The sequence below is a fragment of the Hylobates moloch genome, unplaced genomic scaffold (genome assembly GCF_009828535.3).
Source record: "Hylobates moloch isolate HMO894 unplaced genomic scaffold, HMol_V3 SCAFFOLD_5, whole genome shotgun sequence".
NCBI classification, from domain to species: Eukaryota; Metazoa; Chordata; class Mammalia; order Primates; family Hylobatidae; genus Hylobates; species Hylobates moloch.
The window spans coordinates 80,505,065-80,525,901 of NW_026652280.1; the positions used below are offsets into that span (position 1 = coordinate 80,505,065).

The 20,837-nt window shown below is 56.5% G+C and overlaps 1 protein-coding gene across 2 annotated transcripts in view; it reads left to right on the top strand.

Annotated features, from left to right (window-relative positions):
• The window catches only part of DAGLA (diacylglycerol lipase alpha), a 66,656-nt gene that overhangs the window by 19,922 nt on the left and 25,897 nt on the right, over positions 1-20,837 (top strand). Inside the window, exons 1-3 of one of the 2 annotated variants that reach the window (XM_032153045.2) lie at positions 18,682-18,741; positions 19,862-20,000; positions 20,428-20,639. In XM_032153045.2, the coding sequence (XP_032008936.1) occupies positions 19,906-20,000; positions 20,428-20,639 (307 nt within the window). In that variant the 5' untranslated portion in view covers positions 18,682-18,741; positions 19,862-19,905. Of the gene's footprint in view, positions 1-18,681; positions 18,742-19,861; positions 20,001-20,427; positions 20,640-20,837 lie in introns of those variants that run through there. The other variant, XM_032153044.2, reaches the window with a different exon arrangement.

Below are 20,837 nucleotides of genomic sequence, written 5' to 3' on the forward strand. Positions count from 1 at the left end.
CAGCCTGTCTGCAGGCCCTCCTGCAAGGAGAGCCTGTCTTGATTCAACCAGTCCCTGCCCTGACCTTCTCTTCACCCTCTTTCTGATGAGTCAGCCCCAGGAACTTGAACTTGGACTTCTCCAGCGTCTGGACTGGCCCTGGAGGCAGAAGCCCTGGACCTGCCTCCCCAACACCTGTCCTCCTGAGGGTGTGGCCTCCAAGCGTCCTTTTCTGTCAGACTCAGCTCATGGCCAGTGACTCCTTGAGCCTGTGATCATGGTCCTTAGGCCAAGGGGAACAGATTAGATAATTAGCTGCTGATGGATCTGGCATCCTAGGGAAAAGGGAGCCCTTTCTCTCCCACAGCTGGGACCCCAAAGAGGGGCTTGCATTAGCCAGGCAAGGAGCCGGGTGCCTCCCTCCCTGCAGTCCCATACAGCCCCTTCCTTCTCTTGCTGCTGTGGGGATCTGCCTAAGGAGAGCTTGCCCAGCATACCCACCTGGGACACACCTAGAGAATGGCAGCCTGAATGGCACTGCCAATAGCCCAATCCTCAGGCCTTTCACCCTGCACCTCCCTGCTCCTCCAGCAGCAATAACGAGACTCCCTGCATGTCACTCACATGTGGCCTCGAGCCAGGCACTTGGCCACCTCACAGTGAGCAATGCTGGGAGGCTGGTGTTCTTGCAATCCTACTGACAGGTGAGGAAATCTGATTTGTGTCACGCTTTCTCCAACATCGCTCAGATGTTGTTCATCCCCTTTTTCCAGGAATTGGGGCTCAAAGAGGTTGTGACTTGCCCACACGTCTTGAATGGCTGGGCCACATGTCCAACCTGGATTCTCTGACACCAAGCCCCATGTGTTTTCCACTGTGCCCTGCAGTAAACAGAAGTGCTAATAAAGAAGAATGTTAATACATAATTAATCCCACCTCCATCCCTCAGGACTTTTCTCTCTCAGACGCCCTGAGCACCGCCCAGACATGATCTCATGTGTCCTGCCAAGGCCCCAGAAGAGCAGAGAGGAGGCTGGACTCCGAGGGGCCACGGGGACTAGGAGCCAGCCTCTCCGCTGCCAGGCCCAGCCCTACCACATGCCCGCTGCCCGCCTCTCCCTCTGCTCTGGGTAGGGAAGCTGCCGAGGCTCGGGCACGTCTCAGGCACCTGCTGTCTTCGTCTGGTCTCCTGGATTGCACGAACCCGGAGGAGGAAAGCAGCCGGGATTCGATGAGCCCCCATGTGGTGGGGATGTGTGCGCGCAGGAGCCCAAGGCTCTGCTTAAAGGGAAGGAGTATTGCTGAGGCTTGTTCTAGTGCCTTCCTCTAAGGAACCCTCAGTATATCTTGTTTGTTCTCACATTCGAGGGAAGCTGGCAAAGGGCAGTTCTGTGTCACAAGGAAGGGGGTGGATGAGGACCCCGAGAACCTGCCCTTTACCGAGTCTCACCCCCGAGCCTGCTGAGGTCGCACAGTGGCAGTCAGTGGGGGGTTAGGTTTTCTTGTTTTGTTAGAGACAGGGTTTTGCTGTGTCACCCAGGCTTCAGTAGTTGTGCAATCACAGCTCACAGCAGCCTGGAACTCCCCAGCTCAAGTGATCCTCCTGCCTCAGCCTCCTGAGTAGCTAGGACTACAGGCACGTGCCACCATGCCCAGATAATTTTTTTTTTTAATAAAGACAGATTCCCCGTATGTTGCCCAAACTAGTCTCAAACTCCTGGCCTCAAGTAAGCCTCCTGAGTAGCTGGGACTATAAGCATGCACCACCACATCTGGCTAAATTAAAAATTTTTTTTTTTGTAGAAATGGGTTCTTACTAGTTACCCAGGCTGGTTTCGAACTCCTGGCCTCAGTGATCCACCAGCCTTGGCCTCCCAAAGCATTGGGATTACAGGTGTGAGCCCCCACACCTAGCCCATGTTAGGTTTTCTCTCTCTCTCTCTCTCTCTCTCTTTAACTCTGATAATTACAAGCTGAACATGTTAGGTTTCGAACTTAGTTCTGACAGATTTCAAAAGTGGGGATCATTGAAGCACTGGGCCATGGTGTGGAAATTCCTGGCCTTTCTACCTCCAGGACAATGTTGGGGCCCAGAAGAAAGTGGGTGAGAAAGATGATAGCACCTTAACGCTCCGAGTCTTCCGTGGGATTATATTCCTGAGCCAGAGGCTGCAGACCCTTATAAACTGAGCACTGGGGGGTGGGGGGAAAAGTGGATCCTAGGGAAATTAGAGATCATCTGGTCAACCCCCTCATCTTCCAGATGAAGACACTGAGTCTCTGAGAAGTCATTTCTCCAGGTCCTTCCCCTTCTCATTTGCAGCCAGGCCATGGCTGAGGCGCCCTCCGGGCCCCCAGTTGGGAGAGGGCTTGAGTCTCCTGGCTGCATCCTGAGAACGTAGCTTTCTGTGCTCTTTCCTGGAGGTGCGCCCTCCCTCCCACAGGATGCTGTACAGAGGTGGACGCAAGTCACACTCACCCAGATGCACAGGGAGGTGGAGGGGAGCCAGGCTTGTCAATGCTAGGGAGCCCTCCAGTAGCAGGACCACTCACTGCATTACCACAGGCAGATCACCCCACAGCCCCTTCCTGCCACAGTTGCCTCATCAGTAAAATGAAGATGCTACATTTCCTCCCTGCCTCGCCCACAGCGTGGTCGTTGGTAGCCAGTGAAGTCGCACATGTGGGCAGTTCAGGATAGGGCTTTGGATCCCAGGCATGGCCAGCAGATGGTGTGGAAAGAGGCCAGGGCTGGGAGTCAGGAGCCCTGGGTTCTGGGTGCAGCTCTGCCGTAGCTCCTACAGTCTCCTGTTTCTGTCCTTCTCAGGCCATGCTCCGAAATGGTTTCTCTTTCAGGCGGCAGGGACGTGGTGAGCTCCCCAAACCTGCCAAACCTTTACTCAGTTCAGGGAACCTGGCAAGGAAGAAAACAGGCGAGACCCCTCCCCTGAGAAGCCACACCCTGGTGGAGGGAGCCAGACGGTAAACACATTAACCAGAACTTTAGCTGGTGAGAAGTGCTGATAGGAAAACAGAGTCCTATGATGGGGGCACTTGGGGTACCTGAGATTTGGCAGGCAGGTCCCAGTAGGGGATGTTTGAGCTAGGAGCTGAATGACAGGAGGGAGCCAGTCACGCAAAGCTCTGGGGGTGGGAGTAGGGTTGGGGTTCTCTCCAGGCTAGAGGAGGAGTGAGGACAAAGGTGTTCGGCACACCTGCCCTGTTGCAAGAACAGAGAGAAGGCCAGGGTGCCTGGGAGACGGGTGAGGGCAGGCAGAGGCCAGGCCACAGGGCTGGCAGGCCAGCGTGAGAGGGAGAGGGCTAAGTGTGATGAGCAGTGTAGAATGACTGGAAATGGTGAGTGGGTGGATGGAGGAATGGATGGATGGATGGATGGATGGATGGATGGATGGATGGATGGAGGAATGGATGGATGGATGGATGGATGGATGGATGGATGGATGAATGGATTGTAGGTGCAGCTATGGGGTGATCCCTTTTCTCCCCATCATGAGGGTCATAGCCAACACTCCTGTAACAAAAGACAGGTTAACAAGAGGAAAGCATAACAAATGTATTTAATCAAAGTTTTGCGTGACATGGGAGCCTTCAGAATGAAGATCCAAAGATGCAGGGAAAACTCCATTTTTATGCTTAAGTTTGAGGAGGAATGGACAACCATGAAGAGCTGTGATTGGACACAAAGAGTAAGACCCCGTGGGAGCAGACTGAGTGGGGAAACCCAGCAAGGCCTGCTCTCAGATCCTTCTTGGCCTCTCTGTGCTGCATTCCTTCCTTCAGGGTATGGGGCAGGATTCTGAGTGGGGGTCTTATAATCTACTATCAAACAAAGTAAGTCAGAGAATTTCTTTTTTTCTTTTCTTTTTTTTTTTTTTTGAGGTGGAGTCTCACTCTGTCACCCAAGCTGGAGTGCAATGGCGCAATCTCGGCTCACGGCACCTCTGCCTCCCGGGTTCAACAGATTCTTCTCCCTCAGCCTCCCAAGTAGCTGGGATTACAGGCGCATGCCACCATGCCCAACTAATTTTTTATATTTTTGATAGGGGGTTTCACCATGTTAGCCAGGCTGGTCTCGAACTCCTGACCTCAAGTGATCTGCCTGCCTCGGCCTCCCAAAGTGCTGGGATTACAGGCGTGAGCCACTGTGCCCTGCCCAACCAGAGGATTTCTTTATGGCCAGCTCTTACACAGAAAGGCAGGAGAAGGCTAATACTTTTAGGTTTTATGGGTGGCTTTAGGGGAAAGGAGTTCTGGTTTCTATGACCTGCCTTGGGAAAGAGGAATTCTAGTTTCTATGGCTTGCCTCTGGGGAGAGTGAGGGGCGGGGAAGAGAATTCTAGTTTCTGTGGTTTGTGTCGGGAGAGTGAGGGATAGAGATGGGAAAGCAGGAGAAGGTCAGAGAAAAGCTTTGCTTCTGAGGCTGTTTGTGAGGCCTTCACTTTGGGGTACCATTTTCTGAGCCCCAACACATGGTTGGGAGAGTGGGTGACTGGCATACAGAGACCCTCTTTCCATTCCCCTCCTGTAGTAGGTTGAATTAGCACTGAGAGCTCCTCTGTGTAGTCCTATTTGTGGTCGGGGCCGGATGGCAGGAAGAGTGGGGAGCTGAATGTTCAGGAGAAATGCCTCAAACCCCCGCAAGCACATGATTGGGAACCCTTGGCTGTGGGAGCAGAGCCCACTGACTGCTCCTGAGTGGGACTCCTGGACTGATGTCCTGACCTGCTGTGCCCGGGCTCGCCTGAGCTCGGGACTGGGCTGAGCTGAGACTCGGGGGAGGGGGAGGACACAGACTTCACCTGTGTTCACAGAGCCCAGGGCTGACTCCCGGAGCTGTTGCTCTGAGGGTGGGGTGGGCAGCCCCAGGCCTCCGTTCTCAAGGCGTTCCTCTGGGATCCGGTGCCCCCTTTGCCCACCCAATTGCACGGGCCAGACAGCTGGGGTCGTCTTTGACAGCGCCAGTGTTATAGCGAGCAGTAAACATCCTTAATACCCTCCCTGTCTGTCCCCATTTTGTCTGCTGAATTTCCATCTGGGCCACCCACTTCTCTTCACCCTCGCACCCACCTTGGCTTGTTGTTCCCAGGCTCAGAGCCCAGGGCCTGGCCCTGCCAGTCTGCCTGCTTTGGCCTCCTCTCTGCTGGCCTGGCCCTGGCCTTGGCTCCATCCTCCAGGCCTCCACTGTCCTCACATCCGGGCCCTGCTGCCGAGGGTATCCTCCAGTGCTTGTTCCCCGCCGCTCTCTCCTGTGGTCGCTTCCCTCTGCTAGTCTTTCAGAAACAGCTCCAGCTCTTAGTTCTGTAGGCAGCCTCCCCGTCTGAGCACGTGTCAGAGGATTTTTCTTTGTTGTATGTGAAGGTTCACTTGAAGTCTCTTTCCTTCTGGTCTGCAGGCTCCATAAGGGCTGGCACCATGTCGGCTTTTATTTGTCACCATCCACCCAATCCCTGGCACATAGTGGGCACTCTGGTGATTTGTGGATGGATGGAGAATGGCTGCATGCACTAACTTGACTTTAACCAGATTTCACCTGTGTTCACACCACCCAGGGCCCACCCCCAGAGCTGTTTCCAGCCTTTTCTACTCTGAGAGCCTGCCCCTGCCCTAAACCAGGGAGCCTGGAACCAAGCCCTGGCCATCTGTGGGTGTTGGTGTCTTCACACCTGCCGGAGCCAGGACCACCTCCTGTCCTTGCTCCTGGGCCAGCCCAGCCTGGGGTTTGAGGCCTGGGCCTGTCTGGGATCTCTGGAGGAGGGAAGGGCTCACTCAGAAGCGTGCTACCAAATGGAAGAATGAAATTGTCAAGGACTCATCTGAGCAACTGCAGAACAGTCTAACAGGGCCCTTTTCGAAGTAGAGTACACCCCAGGGAGGCTTCCAGGGTGGTGACAAGTTCGGAAACCAGGCTGAATCAAGAATCGAGGACAACCGTAGGACTGAGAAGTTGGGGGCGGGGAAGGGACTCAGGATCAAATGGCTTTGGAGCCTTCACCCTTGAGCTGGGCTCCAGAGGAGGGTGGGTATGGAGGAGAATGAATGGCAGCAGGTCTCAGGCTGAGCCAGTGGCCCTGGGTGCCATGTCTCTTTCGGGTCTTAGGCTGGCCAGGGCTCTGCTCGCAGGGACCTGGTATCTGCACCCTGCCCATGAACATGTCGAGGTGCAAGTTGGAGGAAGCTCTAGGTTTGGAAGCCATCTTCCTCAGCGTTGGGGTTTTATCTCCTGGCCAAGGGCCCTGCTCGTGGTTGGGGGTGGGCTCTAACCTGCGAGGATTTTCTGGTCAGGCAGGCTCTAAAACAGGCGGGGGGTGCACCCAGGAGGCCTCAGAGCCCGTGATTCTAGGTCACCTCCTACAACATCCAGAGATAGGAGTGGTATTTATAGCAGCCGGCGGCCACTGAAGGTGGAGGAGTCAGCATGAGCTGTGATGCGGGCTGACCCCGTCGAGGTCCCCTAGCTCTTGCTGACTCCCTTACCGCCACCCCCACCCCAGAGTCTTCCTAGGCCTGAGCCTGCTGAGGAAGCAGGCATTGTCAGATTGCCTCCCTAAACCCTGGAGGAGACGAGGTGCCACTTTCTGCCTGGCAGGAGCCTTGGCCTCTGCCGGTCTCACCAGGACCTTGTCTGGCTTGACAGCCCCAGCTGGGCATCCCATTAGCACTGCTGGTCTCTCTCAGACGTTGCCGTCAGCTCCTTCATGGAAAGGTTCATCCCTTGGAGTTACAGCAGCTTCACTGACCTCCTCTGGGCCAGCAGGGGTTAGTGGGAGCCTGCTTCCTCCCCACTGCAGATAGTTAAGGGGGCCGAGGGAACCAGCCCCTGGTTGACAGGGATGAAGCCCTGCCAAACTCCTGCCACCTCCCTGCCATGTCCTCATGAAGTGGGAGTGGAGTGCCACTGGGGCCAGAGGGGCTGTGCCGAGCATGTGGCCCCAGCTCCAACTCCCACCACACCCTAAGCAGGTCGGGAAGCAGAGGCCACAGTAGTGACAGCATGACCAGGCTAGGCGAGTCTCTTGGGAAGGAAAGTGATGCCAAACTCTGGGGTCAGAGGTCGAGCAGATGGACCCTTACCTACCCAGAACAGAGTTGGTCAATGGCCCTGCTCAGGCATGGGCAGGCAGGGGCTGGCACTTGTCAGGGGCCTGATGGGGTTCCCCTCATCGTGGAGGCCTGTTCTCCCCTCTCCTTTCCAGTCTCTATGTTGCCCAGAGCCTTCTGGCCTATTCCCCCACAGGCTGGGAGAAAGGCAGATGGAGGCCAGGGTCTTCTTGGGACCTACAGTGTGATGGAGGAGGCGAGGCAGACACACCAGAAGCATGCAGGAAAGTGGGTCACGGGCTTACCTGGTCATTTGTGGGCTGGTTTGCCAGGGCTGAGGCTGAAGGCCAGCTGGGACAGGCACCAAGCAGGCCTCACAGGCTATGGAGGCCATGTCGGGGCGGAGTGCCCAAAGCAAGCGGGGCCATCTGGAGAGGAGGAAATGCCCGGGAATGGGGCGCACTCAGTGGCTGAGCAGGTGGAAAGATAGGAGCTGGGAGTGGGCGTGCCCGGCTGGCAGGGACAGAGTCAGACAAGGTGGAGGGTATGGGTGCTTGTGGCAGGGCTGGGCAGGGCGGGGTAGGGGTGCAGTTGGTGGAGAGCTTTATAGCTAATGGTTGGGAGTTTTAATTTTATTTAAAGGGCATTTAGGAGTCATAATACGCTCTTGAGAAGGGAATTTATGTATTTATTTTATTTTTTTACCATTTTGAGACTGAGTCTTGCTCTGTTGCCCAGACTGGAGTGCAGTCACGCAGTCTCGGCTCACTGCAACCTCTGCCTCCCTGGTTCAAGCGATTCTCCTGCTTTAGCCTCCCAAGTAGCTAGGACTACAGGTGCCCCCCACCACGCCTGGCTAATTTTTGTATTTTTAGTAGAGATGGAGTTTCGCCATGTTGGCCAGGCTGGTCTTGATCTCCTGGCCTCAAGTCATCTGCCCGCTTAGGCCTCCCAAAGTGTTGGGATTACAGGCATGAGCCACCGTGCCCGGCTTGGGGGTTGATTTAATTAAAGCTCTATGTCACCAATTGCCTCCTCTGAGCGATAGCCTGCTTTCAACACTTTACAACTTTTTTTTTTTTTTATTTGAGACGAGTCTCACTCTGTTGCCCAGGCTTGAGTGCAGTGGCGTGATCTCGGCTCACTGCAAGCTCCGCCTGCCGGGTTCACGCCATTCTCCTGCCTCAGCCTCTCGAGTAGCTGGGACTACAGGCGCCCGCCACCACGCCCGGCTAATTTTTTTTTGTATTTTTTAGTAGATACGGGGTTTCACCAATTTAGCCAGGATGGTCTTGTCTCCTGACCTCATGATCCACCTGCCTCAGCCTCCCAAAGTGCTGGGATTACAGGCGTGAGCCACCACGCCCGGCCTAACACTTTACAACTTTTAACTCGCTTTGTCCTGTCAGCCACCCCAAGAGGGAGGCACTGTCATCATCCTCATCCTATTTTATAGACGAGGAGAGGACTGCATTGTATATCGAAGGTCACAACTCTGTGGCCATTTGAGTAAATCAAGGCACTGAGACCAAAGCCGGGTCCAGTCCTGTCCTCCACCCAGCAGCAGGGGGCCTTCTGAGCCCCCGCCGCTTCATGGAGGCCTTGTGCTTGGGTCCGGCTTTGCCCTGCCTAGGGTGATAGGAGGGAATAAGGAGGTCTGAAGGACAGAATAGTCAGCTATAGGCCCAGGTCTCTAAGCTGGGTCAGTGACTTTTTTCTGTGGCCCCTTTTGCCCTCCTGGCTCAGGCCAGGGGAGGAAATGCTGTGATCATTGTGTGAGCTCAGGCACCTGTATGGAGCCCCCAGGCTCTCTCCTTGGCCATTCTGCAAGTAAAACTCTAAAAGTCAAGACTAGAATGGACCTGAGAGCACATCCTGTTTAGTGGCTTTCAAACTTTTTTTTTTATTTGTTTGTTTTTTGAGACAGAGTCTAGTTCTGTTGCCCAGAGCTACTTTGGGAGGCCGAGGCTGGCTGGAGTGCAATGGCGCGATCTTCGCTCACTGCAACCTCCGCCTCCTGGGTTCAAGCAATTCTCCTGCCACAGCCTCCCAAGTAGCTGGGATTACAGGCGTGCGCCACCACGCCCGGCTAATTTTTTGTAGAGACGGGGTTTCACCATGCTGGCTAGGCTGGTCTCGAACTCCTGACCTCAGGTGATCCAGAGCAGCTTTCAGCTGCCTGCAAGCCCGCTGAAGCCTGCCCACTATGGCCACCTCCCCTCACCTGGGGTCCTTAAGGACTTCCGGAAACCCACTGAAGAGCACTGAGATCCCCCTCATTGAGCACAGAAGGAGAGGAGGGTGACAGAGGGAGGGGACAGGGCCGCAGCCTGTGTGCCATTGGTGGTGGCAGGTGCCACCTCCCTCTCCAGTCTCCATGGGGTCAGGGGATGTTGGCCCTTCCTGTCACATACTAGAGCTCTGCAGACCTCTTCCCCTGGGGAAAGAGCTCCTGTTACAAAGTCACTTGATCCCTGCTTGCTTCCGAGATGCCTGGGGTACAGTCGAAGGGAAACCCAATAGCCCAAGCGGCCAGCCTGTGCCCTAGATGGCCATGCAGCTTAGGGAGGTCCCATGAAGCCTCCCCACCTTCGAGCAGCATGCACCCACGCCAGCCAGACCCCGAGGGCCAACCCACAGCCTGAGGAGAGGAGGCGGCAGGACCAGGGCTCGGGGTAGGCTGGGCAAGGGGGCGGGGGCCCCAAGAGGGGAGGTGTCAGGCTAGGTGTGCCCATTTAGCATATCATTAACAGCTTCATTAGGGCGCCCCTAATGAAGTGGAAGGTGCCAATTCTTCACTGAGGCATTGCCAGCACCCAGACGGAGTCTCCTCTTGAGGAAGTTCTGAGAAGCCAGAGCACTGGGATTCGTGCTGGGAGCTGATGAACTGCCTGGCAGGGGGGCCATCTGGGGAGTGAGCTCCCAGGAAGTGGCTCCTAGGAGAGGGGGTGACTCTGGGGGAAGGAGCAGAGGGTGGGGCCAGTGGAAAGCTAGAAGGGCAGAAGGGCTTAAAGGGAGGGGGGACTGCTACCTCTCAGGGCACCCTGCGTTTGAGCTGGGAAGGGGCCTGCAATGAGACACGCTGAAACTCAGACATGCAAGCAGATAGATGCGGGGCATCCTGGCAGGATCTCAGGCTTTGGAGTGTTCTAGAGTCTTGTGGCCTTCGGCGAGAGCTCTGTGGTTCAAGCTGTCCCGGGGTGTTGGGTCTCCTCTCCCTGGGTGGTTGTGGATTAAAGGAGGCAGTGCCAGTGTGGCTGTGCTGGGCTCCTAGGAGTTGGAGCCCTCCCTTTCCAAGAAGGCAGGTCAGAGGATTACGCAGGCTGGAAGGGTGAGGGCAGGTGCAGGTCAGCCTGCTCACCTGTCTGGGAGGGTTGACTTAGATTGCGGAGAGTTATTGCCCCCACCATGCAAGGTGAGGAAAAGGTTCTGCGCACACTGGGGAGAGATGGTTACTAAATCACAATGATGGCAGCTCCTGTTTTCTAAGAGCTGAGCACTTCATGTGCGTTATTTCGTTAACTCCTCATGACTCACTCCCTATGAAGTGAGTACCTTCATTATTCCATCTTACAGATGATCATGGAGACTGACGCTCAGAGAAGTGACAGTCATAGACAACTAGAAGTGGTGGAACTAAGATTCAAATTCAGGGCTGCCCCGCTCCGGGGCCAGAAGGCAGGCCTCGGTCAGCTCATTGGATGGCCACCCCCTCCAAGTCAATGCCTTTGAGAGAGTCGCGTTCCTGGGAGAGTGGGGTGAAGATGTGTTAGGGCATGAGGGGACTGACTGAGAAGACCACAGGGGCAGGTAGAAAGGATGCAAACCACAGACACCCTTCCCCACAGACAGGCAGGAGAAAACAGCCTGGTGCTACCCAGTGTGGGGCGGTGTCGGCCTTTGCGTGAGGGCTTGGAGATCCAGGCTGCCTGGCTGCACCCATCACAGAGGCCAGCAGAGCCCGCCTGTCTGGGCCTCTCCAGAGGGGATGTGGACGTGTGGGACGTGGGCTTGTTCCGAGTTTCAGAAAAATGAATAATCTCCAAGGAAGAATCCAGAAGTCAGACCTGGCCTGGCCAGAGCCTGGGGGACTCCTTCCACTATTGGAAAACATCGTCGGAGCACAGGACTGAGTGGGCTCTGGTGTGAATTCCCCTGGGAGGAGAGGTCAGAGGAAGGCTGGGGGCAGGAGGAGGGCCCAGCCTGGCTGCCAGGGAAGGGTCCTGCTGCCCTCCTGGCCTTCACTCCCCGCTCTCCAGCAGCCAGCCATCCTTCCAAAACAACCAGCAGGAAACGAAAGGCCCCAATTGATTCCCAGGGAGTTGGCTGGTGTCAGTAGCAGGGCTGGTGGCAGATGGCAAATTCTGCTCATTGTAGACGAGTAGAAAATAATTAGCGTGAGAACAAGTAGCTGGAGCCTTGGTAATAAATGGAGCCCTGGTGAAGCCTTCTGGGGAGAGGCCTGGAGCACAGGCTCTGCAACCTCAGGCCTGGCTGTGCTGCTGAAGAGCTGAGTGGCCTTGGGCAACTTATTTAGCCTCTCTGGGCCTCCATTTCTTCATCCATAATACAGGGCATAAGAGGTTGTTAAAAGGATTACATTAAAGGAGGTAATTTTTGTGAACTGCTTGTTAAAGTAACCAGCACGTAGTAAATGCTATATAAGAGTTTGTTTTTAAATAAACACGATCGAATAACTGTTGGAACTATTTCTGGGTCTGGCCCAGGATGGCATTGCCCCCAAGTCATTGGAGCTTCTCTTTCCGTCCTCCTCCCTGAACTCTGTGCCCAGCTCCCTGACTGCTGTTTTATAGGGAGGGGTCTCTGGCCAAGAAGCACGAGGAGGGCACAGAGAGAACACAGCAGGTAGACCTGGCTTCAGAGCCTGACTTGGCCACTCACTTGCTAGCTTCTTTAAATTCTTGGAGCCTCAGTTTCCCGATCCACGGCATGTGAACAGCTAGACCCACCACTGGGGTTGTAGTGAGGATGGTTATGTGGCTGGCACATGGCGAGGGGTGGAGGAGGTGCCTCTTCTGGTCCTTCCAGGCCATCCTGGGGAAGAGTGGGAAAGGCGTCTGTTAGCCTAAGACCCTGGGCGGCGGGTAGGAGGGGACAAATGTCAGTGGCCTCCCACTCCTGCCCCCGGCTGCACCAGGCACACTGTTTTCATCCCTAGGCCTGGGCGTGTGACGACCTATCTCATGCTGAAATCTGGCCCCAGCCCTGGGCAGGCTCCACTCTGCCTTCTGCTCTAGCACAGCTGACGTGTGAAAAGCAACAGCTTTCAGGCCCCTAACTTGGGTTGCACACAGCCGGGTACAGGCTGGTGGTGCACGCGGCCCCCAGCCCACACGTGCTTTCTCTCCATCGTCTCCCTTGTCACCTTCCCCCTCCTGTGCTTTCAGAGGCCAGCCTCTCGGCCACTGGGAAGAAGGGGAAGGTACTGTAGCCCCGGGGTAGGACCTGTGGGTCCTACTGTCTCTGTGTTTGTGAAAATGAGTCAGACTGACAGGCAGAGAGGGTATTTTTTTCTTGCAAGTAATTCAAGGAGGCTACTTGAAATCCCAGCTCTGTGACGTCCTCGTGGAGGGATCTTCGGACAAACCATTTTGCCTCTCTGAGCCTTGGTTTCTTCATCTGCAAAGCTTGGGTAATACCCTGTGGCCTGATGAGGCTGGAGTTGGATGACACATAGTGTTTCTAGTGCCGTGCCCTCTCCCGACTCCACAGCCTGCTCCGTGGAATTCCCCTGGGCTCAGTTTTCCTCATCTGCAGAGTGGGTCCCGTGCTATCCCACATGATTGTGAGTCTGAAGCTAGATGAAGACCCAGAGAGCTCCTCAGTCTGTAAGAAGAGGTTTAGAGCCAGCTTTTGAGTTCGGAAACAGGCATTTAGCTGAATCCTGCTTCTCGGAAGCAGCATGCAGACGTAAAGACCTGGGTTCTGGGCCTAGGCTGTGTGGCTGTGGGCAAGTCACTTCAGCTCATCTGTCAAATAAGGGGAAGGGTAGTAGTACCTACCTCACAGAGCTGTTATGAGGACTAGGTGAGTTCATGTTTGTAAAGGGCATAGATGTGCGCCGAGACCTTGTAGGGAATTCATAAATGTTAGGAGAACCGAAGCAGCCCAGTCCCCGACTTATAGGTGGCTGAGATCATTCTGTCCCTGTCACCACCCAGGATCCTGGAGCCTGCAGTTTCACCAGTGCAGAGAGGTTAACTCACTACCACAGTCCTGCAGCTGCAGTGAACAGCTGGAATCTCACCATGACCAAAGCCTGTGCTAAAGAGAGCAGGACCTGTCTGCCAGCCCAGCGAAGCCAGACAGCGACCTGCTGGTGAGCACCCCCTAGCTAGGGTGGAGCCTCTGAACACAACGCCTCTGCTGGGAGGCGGGCCACCAGTGTCCTGCGGGGGGCAACCGGGGTCCCAGCCTCACTGTGCTGAGTCCCCCAGATCAGATGCCCACCCCCAGACCAGATAAGCTCCAGTGCCCAACAAGGCACATTCAGAATCGGATGGACCATGAGAGCATAGCAGGCAGCAGGCATCAGTTCCTCTCAACTATTCTGGACCACCTTCCAATTTCAAAGCCCTTTCACACAGGAATCCCATTCATCATGGAAATGGGAGTCCTGGGCTCTCCCTTCAGGACACCAAGGGTCAAAAAACCCCGCAGAGCAAAAAAGAGCCCTTACAGACTTGCCAGTTTCCACATTTACTTTGGCCACCAGGAAGTGTGGCGTCCAGTGCTAGTTTTACGTATAGCAACCGTGGGGGCCCTTATGTCTCACATGTTGCAATGGACTCATCCTCCCGGCCCTCTATTTTGATTTACTGGGGCCTAGAGGGGTCGGGACTTTCTGTCCTGGGGACACTGCTCTTCGTTCAGCACTAGGCAACTCTAGGATGTGGCTGGACCTGGTCCCCATCACCAGCCCCAGGAGACAGGAGTAAAATGGGGGCCCAGGGAAGGTGGCTCTCTGGATCTGTCTGAGAGTCTCCTCTCTGTCACCACAGCTGCTGCAGAGCAACAGGGACTCCACCACTGGAGGCAGGAGAGCCAGCCGCAGGTGACTGAAGTAGGCACATGGTTGATGCCTCCCTGCAGATTTATCTCCTGTGAGGGAGCTTCTGCGGATTTTGCTGGCTTCTAGGAGGGTTAGGCATCTCCAAGAGCGTGAAAGAGAGGATCTCAGCCCAGGCTCCCTGTGGTGACATGCTGTTAATGTTGTTGTCACTGGGGAGTTTGAGTGGGGTATGTAGTGAGGTAGAAGGGAGCAGGCTGGCTTGGGGGCTCAGGTTGTGTGTCCAGCACCCAGCAGTGACGCTGCAGGGATGGATATCATGGGAAGAGCTAGGGCCTCTGTGTTCTTTCTGAACCTCAGGTTCCTCGCCCATAAAAGGGGACAGTGGGACTGTTCTGAGACTCCTTTTAACTCTGACCTTTGTTAGGTGTGGGCTTTGGATGGCAGCAGGAATGACCTGCACCTCCTGCCTGCCTGGCCTCTTGATCCTCAGATAGTGTCAGGCAGTCTCTGCATCTCAGTCTCATTCTTCAATAGTAATAGTAATGGCAGTGGCAGCATTTGCTGAGCAGTTACCAGATGACAGGCGCTGTTTGAAGTGTTGACTGATTTAACCCTCCTGATAATTCAGAGGTAGGTACTCTTCTTATCCCTGGTTTAGAAGTGAGGAGACTGAAGCACAGAGAGTTTAAGTACCTTGTCCAAGGTCACACAGCCAGTAAGTGGCAGAGCCAAGACTCAGATGCAGCCTGTTTTAGAGTGCAGGGTCTTAACCACCCCTTGCACACAATGTGGAATGAGAGCGACACTGCGACCCTGTGTTACTGCTGTGAGGACAGAAGGCGGTTAGTCTAGGACTTGGGCCACAGAAGGTGCTCAGCTAATGTCAGATGGATCCCTATGGCTGGACCCGGCTGTCATCCCCTCCTTCAGGCACAACGTCTATCACATCCCCAGGCCAATGACCAAAGCCATCTCTGGCCAGATGGGAAATCTCATGGGCTGGAGGTGGCACTCGAGGGGGTTCCCAAGCTCATTGTCCAGTTTCCTGTGGACACTCCAGGGGGCTAAACCGGTACCTTCTTCCCCCGCATCCCCCTGGGAGCTCTTGGAGCCCCATCTGCTGGGAGTCTTGCTGCCAAGGACTCTGCTCCCTAAAATCTGCTCCCAGGGCCAAGCCCACAGGGTACCTTAGGACGAGGGGGCGAATCCCAGCCTGGGGTGCTTTTACCAGCAGCACCAGAGCACTCACGGTGGGGGCAGGCTCCTCAGTCAGGGCAGGCTCCTCGGTCAGGGCTTCTGTTTGCTCACTCCAGCCCTTTCCGACCAGCTGGGCACCAGCAGCACCTTCCAGACCCCAGCACCCAGTCACAGGTCACATCACAGGAGGTCCCCACAAAGCCCCTCAGGTGTCTGCTAATGCAACAGTAGCCATCAGCAGATCCTTGGGGCGTGCAGGGCCTGTGCAGTGTCCGTAGTGATGTCACCGCAGTCTGTTCTGACCACGGCCTTGAGAGGGATGTTGTTAGCCTCATTTTACAAGAGAAGAAACTGAGGTCCCAGAACAGTTCGTCTAGCCAGAGGAGGGGGAGAGGGTTCTCCCTGAGCTGTCAGGGAAGGCACTGGGGTGGGAGCCCAGCCTGGCAGTCAGGAAGGGAGGGACGTTTCCCCAGAAGGGAAGGGTGTGAGCTCAGAGGGGGAAGGAGCCACTGTCTCAGCCCTTGTGACTGGGAGGGGAGCTGTGCTGAAGAGGCCATGGGGTGGGACTGAGGAGCTGGAGCCACGCACTGCAGCTGGCACCCGGAGGTGTGGCGATGGGTACTGTGAGACCCTGGCCCCGGGGACTGTCTATTGAGCTGGGGTGGGGATGGGCAGCAAGGAGTCAGCAGGTTAACTGTAACACATTGTGACCAGGGCCACGCTGGGGGAAGGGGTCTAGGGTTCCCATAAGGGAGCGGCCTGTTTCCCAGGAGCAGAGTGGGGTGCATGAGGACTGTCAGGGAGGGCTTCAAAGAGGAGGTGACTTTTAGCTGACCTAGAGAGATGAGTTGGATTTCATCCATCAGAACTGGAGTAAGCAAAGCATGGACCCTTCCAGTGATGTGTTTCTGGGGAGCAGCATGTTTGGGGGGTGTCGAGAAAGAAGGATGTGGCAGTGTAAGAAGGTGCTGGAGAGCCTCCCCAGCCAGAAGGATTTGTCAGCTGAGGGTAGGCTCTGTGCTGGAGTCTGTCTGCACCGGGATCCCTTTCTGCTCAGGGGATAAGGGAATGCATGGATTCAGAGAGGGCAAGGCATATGCCTGAGCTTGCACCGCCTGTCAGTGCAAGGGTAACAGAAGCCTTCAGCTGTCGCCCGAGGGGCTTGGACTTTGTCCTGCAGGCCATGGGAAGCCAGGAAGGTTTTTAAAGTAGGGGGCAGCATGTGCATTTTTAAACAGAGTTTGCATTTTTAGAAAGAGGAACTCCCAGAATGGTTAGTACTTAGTCCAGGGGCCTGAATCACCAGCAGGAAAATTGGGCTGTGTGGGTGGGGGAAGAAGGAGGCTTCCTTGGGCTGCTTAAGTCATTCCATCCATGTGAGAGGGGTCCTGGCACCCCATTCACACTTGCCTGTGCTGGGGGCTCCTCCTGCCTCAGGAGGAGCCCCCAGCAATGCCCCTGTGGCCCCTGCTGGAAGGTATGCCGTGCCTGCCCTGGAAGCCCCACTAGTGTGGGATAGGAAGGGCAGGCAGCGCCTACCCCTGCCCCACTGTGACTGTTAGAGGGGAGGACCCTGTGCCCCAGGGGAGGAGAGCCAGAAGAGGTGCTTTGTGGCAGCCCCAGACCAGGAAGTAGCCTCTGCCCTCCCTGCTCCTGAGACATTTCCTCCAGATGAAATCACATCCCCAGCAGGGGAACAGGCCCTTATTGTGATGGGCCGGGGTCTCTAGAGAAAGGGCACCATTCAGGCCCTTAAAAATAGCAGCCCCAAGAGATGTATGAATTGGCCTGGAGAGTGGTGCAGCCCACCCCCAACCCTCATGCAGCACAGGCTCTGCCACCCCCACCCCAGACCTTGACTTGGTGACCAACTGGAGATTCCACCAGCCCAGGCGGCAGGGGTGGCTGGTCCAGCAAGGGGTTCCCTGCACTCCCTCTGCCTCGCCCGCCCCAGCTAAGACAGCTAGGGCCTCTGCAGACCTTCTCTCATGTGATTCTCACCAGGACTTTAGGAGGTAGGGATAATCGACATTTTACAAATTGACATTTTACAGTTGAGGAAACTGAGGCACAACTAATAAGTCACACAGTGGGTATGTGGTAGAGCCCAGGTTCAAAACCAGCCAGCTGGCACTTGCGTCCCAGCCTCTGTGCCTCGGACTCTATGGTGGTGGGCCGGCCACTGGTGCAGGCCTGTCACTGGGTACCCAGCAGGGTTGGCCCCCAGGAGCACCACCTCATGCTCTAGGTAGGTACTGGCGTTGACCATGGCAATTGGCCTCAGGCTGGTCACCCTGAGGTGGGGGCAGTGGTTACCACTGGTCATATCCCTCCAGCGTCTTGACAGTCCTGCAGCCACCTTTGCAGGGCCCAGTGCCAGGTTCGGCTCACTCCTTCCAGCCTGAGAGCTGGGGTGAGCAGGCATTGTTCGGGCAGAGGAGGGGAGTGCAGAGTGAGTGTGTGTGTTGGGTGGATGGTGTGTGATCTCGAGGAGTGTTAGCTATCCTGGGTTCCATGGGGCCAAGGGTGGGAGTGAGAGGAGGGACCTCGCAGGGTGACCGAGAGGGGCCATCCATGGGGTGGACCTGAGAAGGAGATATTCTGGGCTGCTGGCAGAGGCAGGCCTGGGGGCAGGCTGGGTAGGGCCAGACCCTAGCCCTCCAGCCAGCCCCTCTGGGACAGCACTGCTCCCTCCTCCCCTGGTCTGGCCAGATCAAAGCAGGATGCGGCTCTACAGCACCTGTGGGGGCGTGCTGCCCTCCCCAACCTCTAGATTCATTCCATTTCATTCCGTTCCATTCATGTGAGGGGCTCCTGGCAGCCCTGACAGCCCCCTGAGCCCGACCCAGCGCTGCACCTTACCCTCTGTGAGCCACCTGGAGAAGGGAGGGGGGCGGCAATACCAGCTGTTGGCAGCTCTGTTCTGCCCCAGCCCAACTGCCACCCGCGGTGCCCCAGCCCCCCTCCTGTCCTATCATGTCCAACCCTAATTTGAAGCTGGTGCTGTCAGCCACATGTCACAGGCACTGCTGACGCCCCGGACCCCTGCAGTCCACAGACCACCCCCCACCCCCAAAGCCCAGCCACCCCACCACCACGCTCCCTCACTCTCCACCCTTCTCCCCGCTTCCCAGAAGCTGAGCTCCGACTCCTCCTAGGAGAGAGAGTGGGATGATGTCACTTCCTGAGGGTGGGGGGAGGAGTAGGCACGACCCCGGCAGGCTAGCCCGCCAGCCCGCCAGGCCACAGCTCGCCAAGTGGCTGCACCGGGGGTAGGGAGGCGGGCCGGGCGGACATGCGGGCTGGCCACCTGGCCCCACGCCCTCTCGCCCACCCTGAGGGCTATGCCCACTGGCCAAGGGAGACTTGGCTGCTTCCTCCCCGAATGATGCCGGGCTCCTCGGACACACATTTTCCCTGGAGCCGCCACTGGGGAGAGGAGGATCTGCCGCCTGCCCCGGACCAGGTGCCATGTAAGCCTCTACTGGTCTCGGGGGTGGGGCAGCTGCCCACCAACTTGGTCCCCAATCCCCTGCGGCAGGGCTCCCTCTGCACAGTTTAGTGCAGGGCTACCCTGGAGCCCTTTATGGGTATCTCTGGGGACCTAACTCCCTGTGGGGTCACCTCTCACCCATGCTGCTTCCTTTCTCTTTGGGGTGCTGAGGAGTGAGGGCCCTGAGTTTCTGGGCACTCTTTCCTGAGCTTGCTTGGGGCTGATTTGAATTCAGCTACTTCAGAGAGTTGAAAATCCAGCTGTAAAAGCTGCATGGCTCAGGGTAGGCTTGGGAGGTATGGTTGCCAGGAGGGGCGTTACCCTGCAGGGCTTACCCCATCCTTCCAGCAGTGTGGGGTGGAAGGTGTCCCAAGTCCTACTCCTGACCCTGCACCTCAACCGTGCCCTTCCCTCCCTGGAGGCATAGCTGTGGTGGGGACTTCTGTCTGATGGGTTCAAAACCAAGTCACAGAGCATGCTCTTGGCTTCCAGCAAAGCAGGAAACTGAAGCCCTCATTCAAGACTTACTGAGCACCTGCTCTAAGCCGGGCACTCCTCACCTTCCATGTTTGTCAGTCCCAGCTGCCAACCATACAGGGTCCCTTGCCCCCACCTTCCCAAGGCCTTCAGCCTTCCTCCTGCCCTGCTGGGCTTTGTGCTGTTGGGTGGGCTTGTTCTTGGTCTGGGAAGCCCCTCCCTTGACTCCAAGGACAGTGTGCACTGGGCCAGGTCTAAAGATTATAGGGTTTGAGGGCTGGGCTGATGGTCCCACTGATCCCATGAAGGAAGAAACAGGGGGTCTTTAATAGAGCTGAACAGTGACTGCTGGGGTAACCCCAGGTAGAAGCCGATCCCTAGTGGCCAGTGCCAGTCTCGGGGGACAGGAGAGACCCCAGGGGGAAGGCTGAAGTCTGTGTCCTGCTGCTAAGGTCCTTTGTGCTGGCCCCTGCCCGGAGATGGGTCAGCACTTCCAGTGGCCAGCTCCAAAAATGCCTGTGCTTCTGGCCACACCAGGGACTGGTCCCGTGGCCCAAGGAATGCAGTGGCCCTGGGTGCCTTCATCTCCTCAGGCAGCTACAAGGTCCTCTGCTTTCTTTCAGGAGGTGAGCACCAGGCCCGCTGAGCCTCTGCAGAGCCACCAGCCATGCCCGGGATCGTGGTGTTCCGGCGGCGCTGGTCTGTGGGCAGTGATGACCTCGTCCTACCAGCCATCTTCCTCTTTCTCCTGCATACGACCTGGTGAGTCCCCAGGCCCGGGGCCACAGGCCTGGGTTTGGAGAGAAAATCCTGGAAGGAAGCTTTTTGGCCATTTGTTCCTCCCTGCTTGGGCCCAAGTCCCGACCCTGTCATGCCCCCAGCTGCCCGGAGGAGGTGCCTGAAACATCTAGCCCCTTAGGGCAATGAGACCCCTGCTACCATTGCTGGACCTGACCCCAACACTGGGGGGAGTTGCTGCCGCTGTCTCCCCATGGCTGACCCTGAGTCTTTTACTGGCCGCCCGTGCCCTTCTAGGCATTTGATGCCAGGTGGACAATGGTCTTATGGAGGAGGCGCCTGCTGCCACCCCTCCTTGCACTGAATTGGGCTGGGGAAGGGCCTGCCTGCTAGTGGCTTCTCGAGGTGCAGGGGCCGCCTGGCCTTGCTCACACGGGCATTCTTGTGACAGGTTTGTGATCCTGTCCGTGGTGCTCTTCGGCCTGGTCTATAACCCGCACGAGGCCTGCTCCCTGAACCTGGTGGACCACGGCCGCGGCTACCTGGGCATCCTGCTGAGCTGCATGATCGCTGAGATGGCCATCATCTGGCTGAGCATGCGCGGGGGCATCCTCTACACGGAGCCCCGCGACTCCATGCAGTACGTGCTCTACGTGCGCCTGGGTAAGGGCCACCCACCCTGGGGTGCTGCCCCGGACGACTCCCACCTCTCCATTCACTCAGCCATTATTTACTGGGCACATGTTGCGAGCCAGGCCCTGTTTTAGCACTGGGGTACAGCAGTGAACTAAGGCCTTCTATAGCTTACATTCTAGACTAGGGACCAGCAAACTGCAGCCTGAGGGCCAAATCCAACCTGCT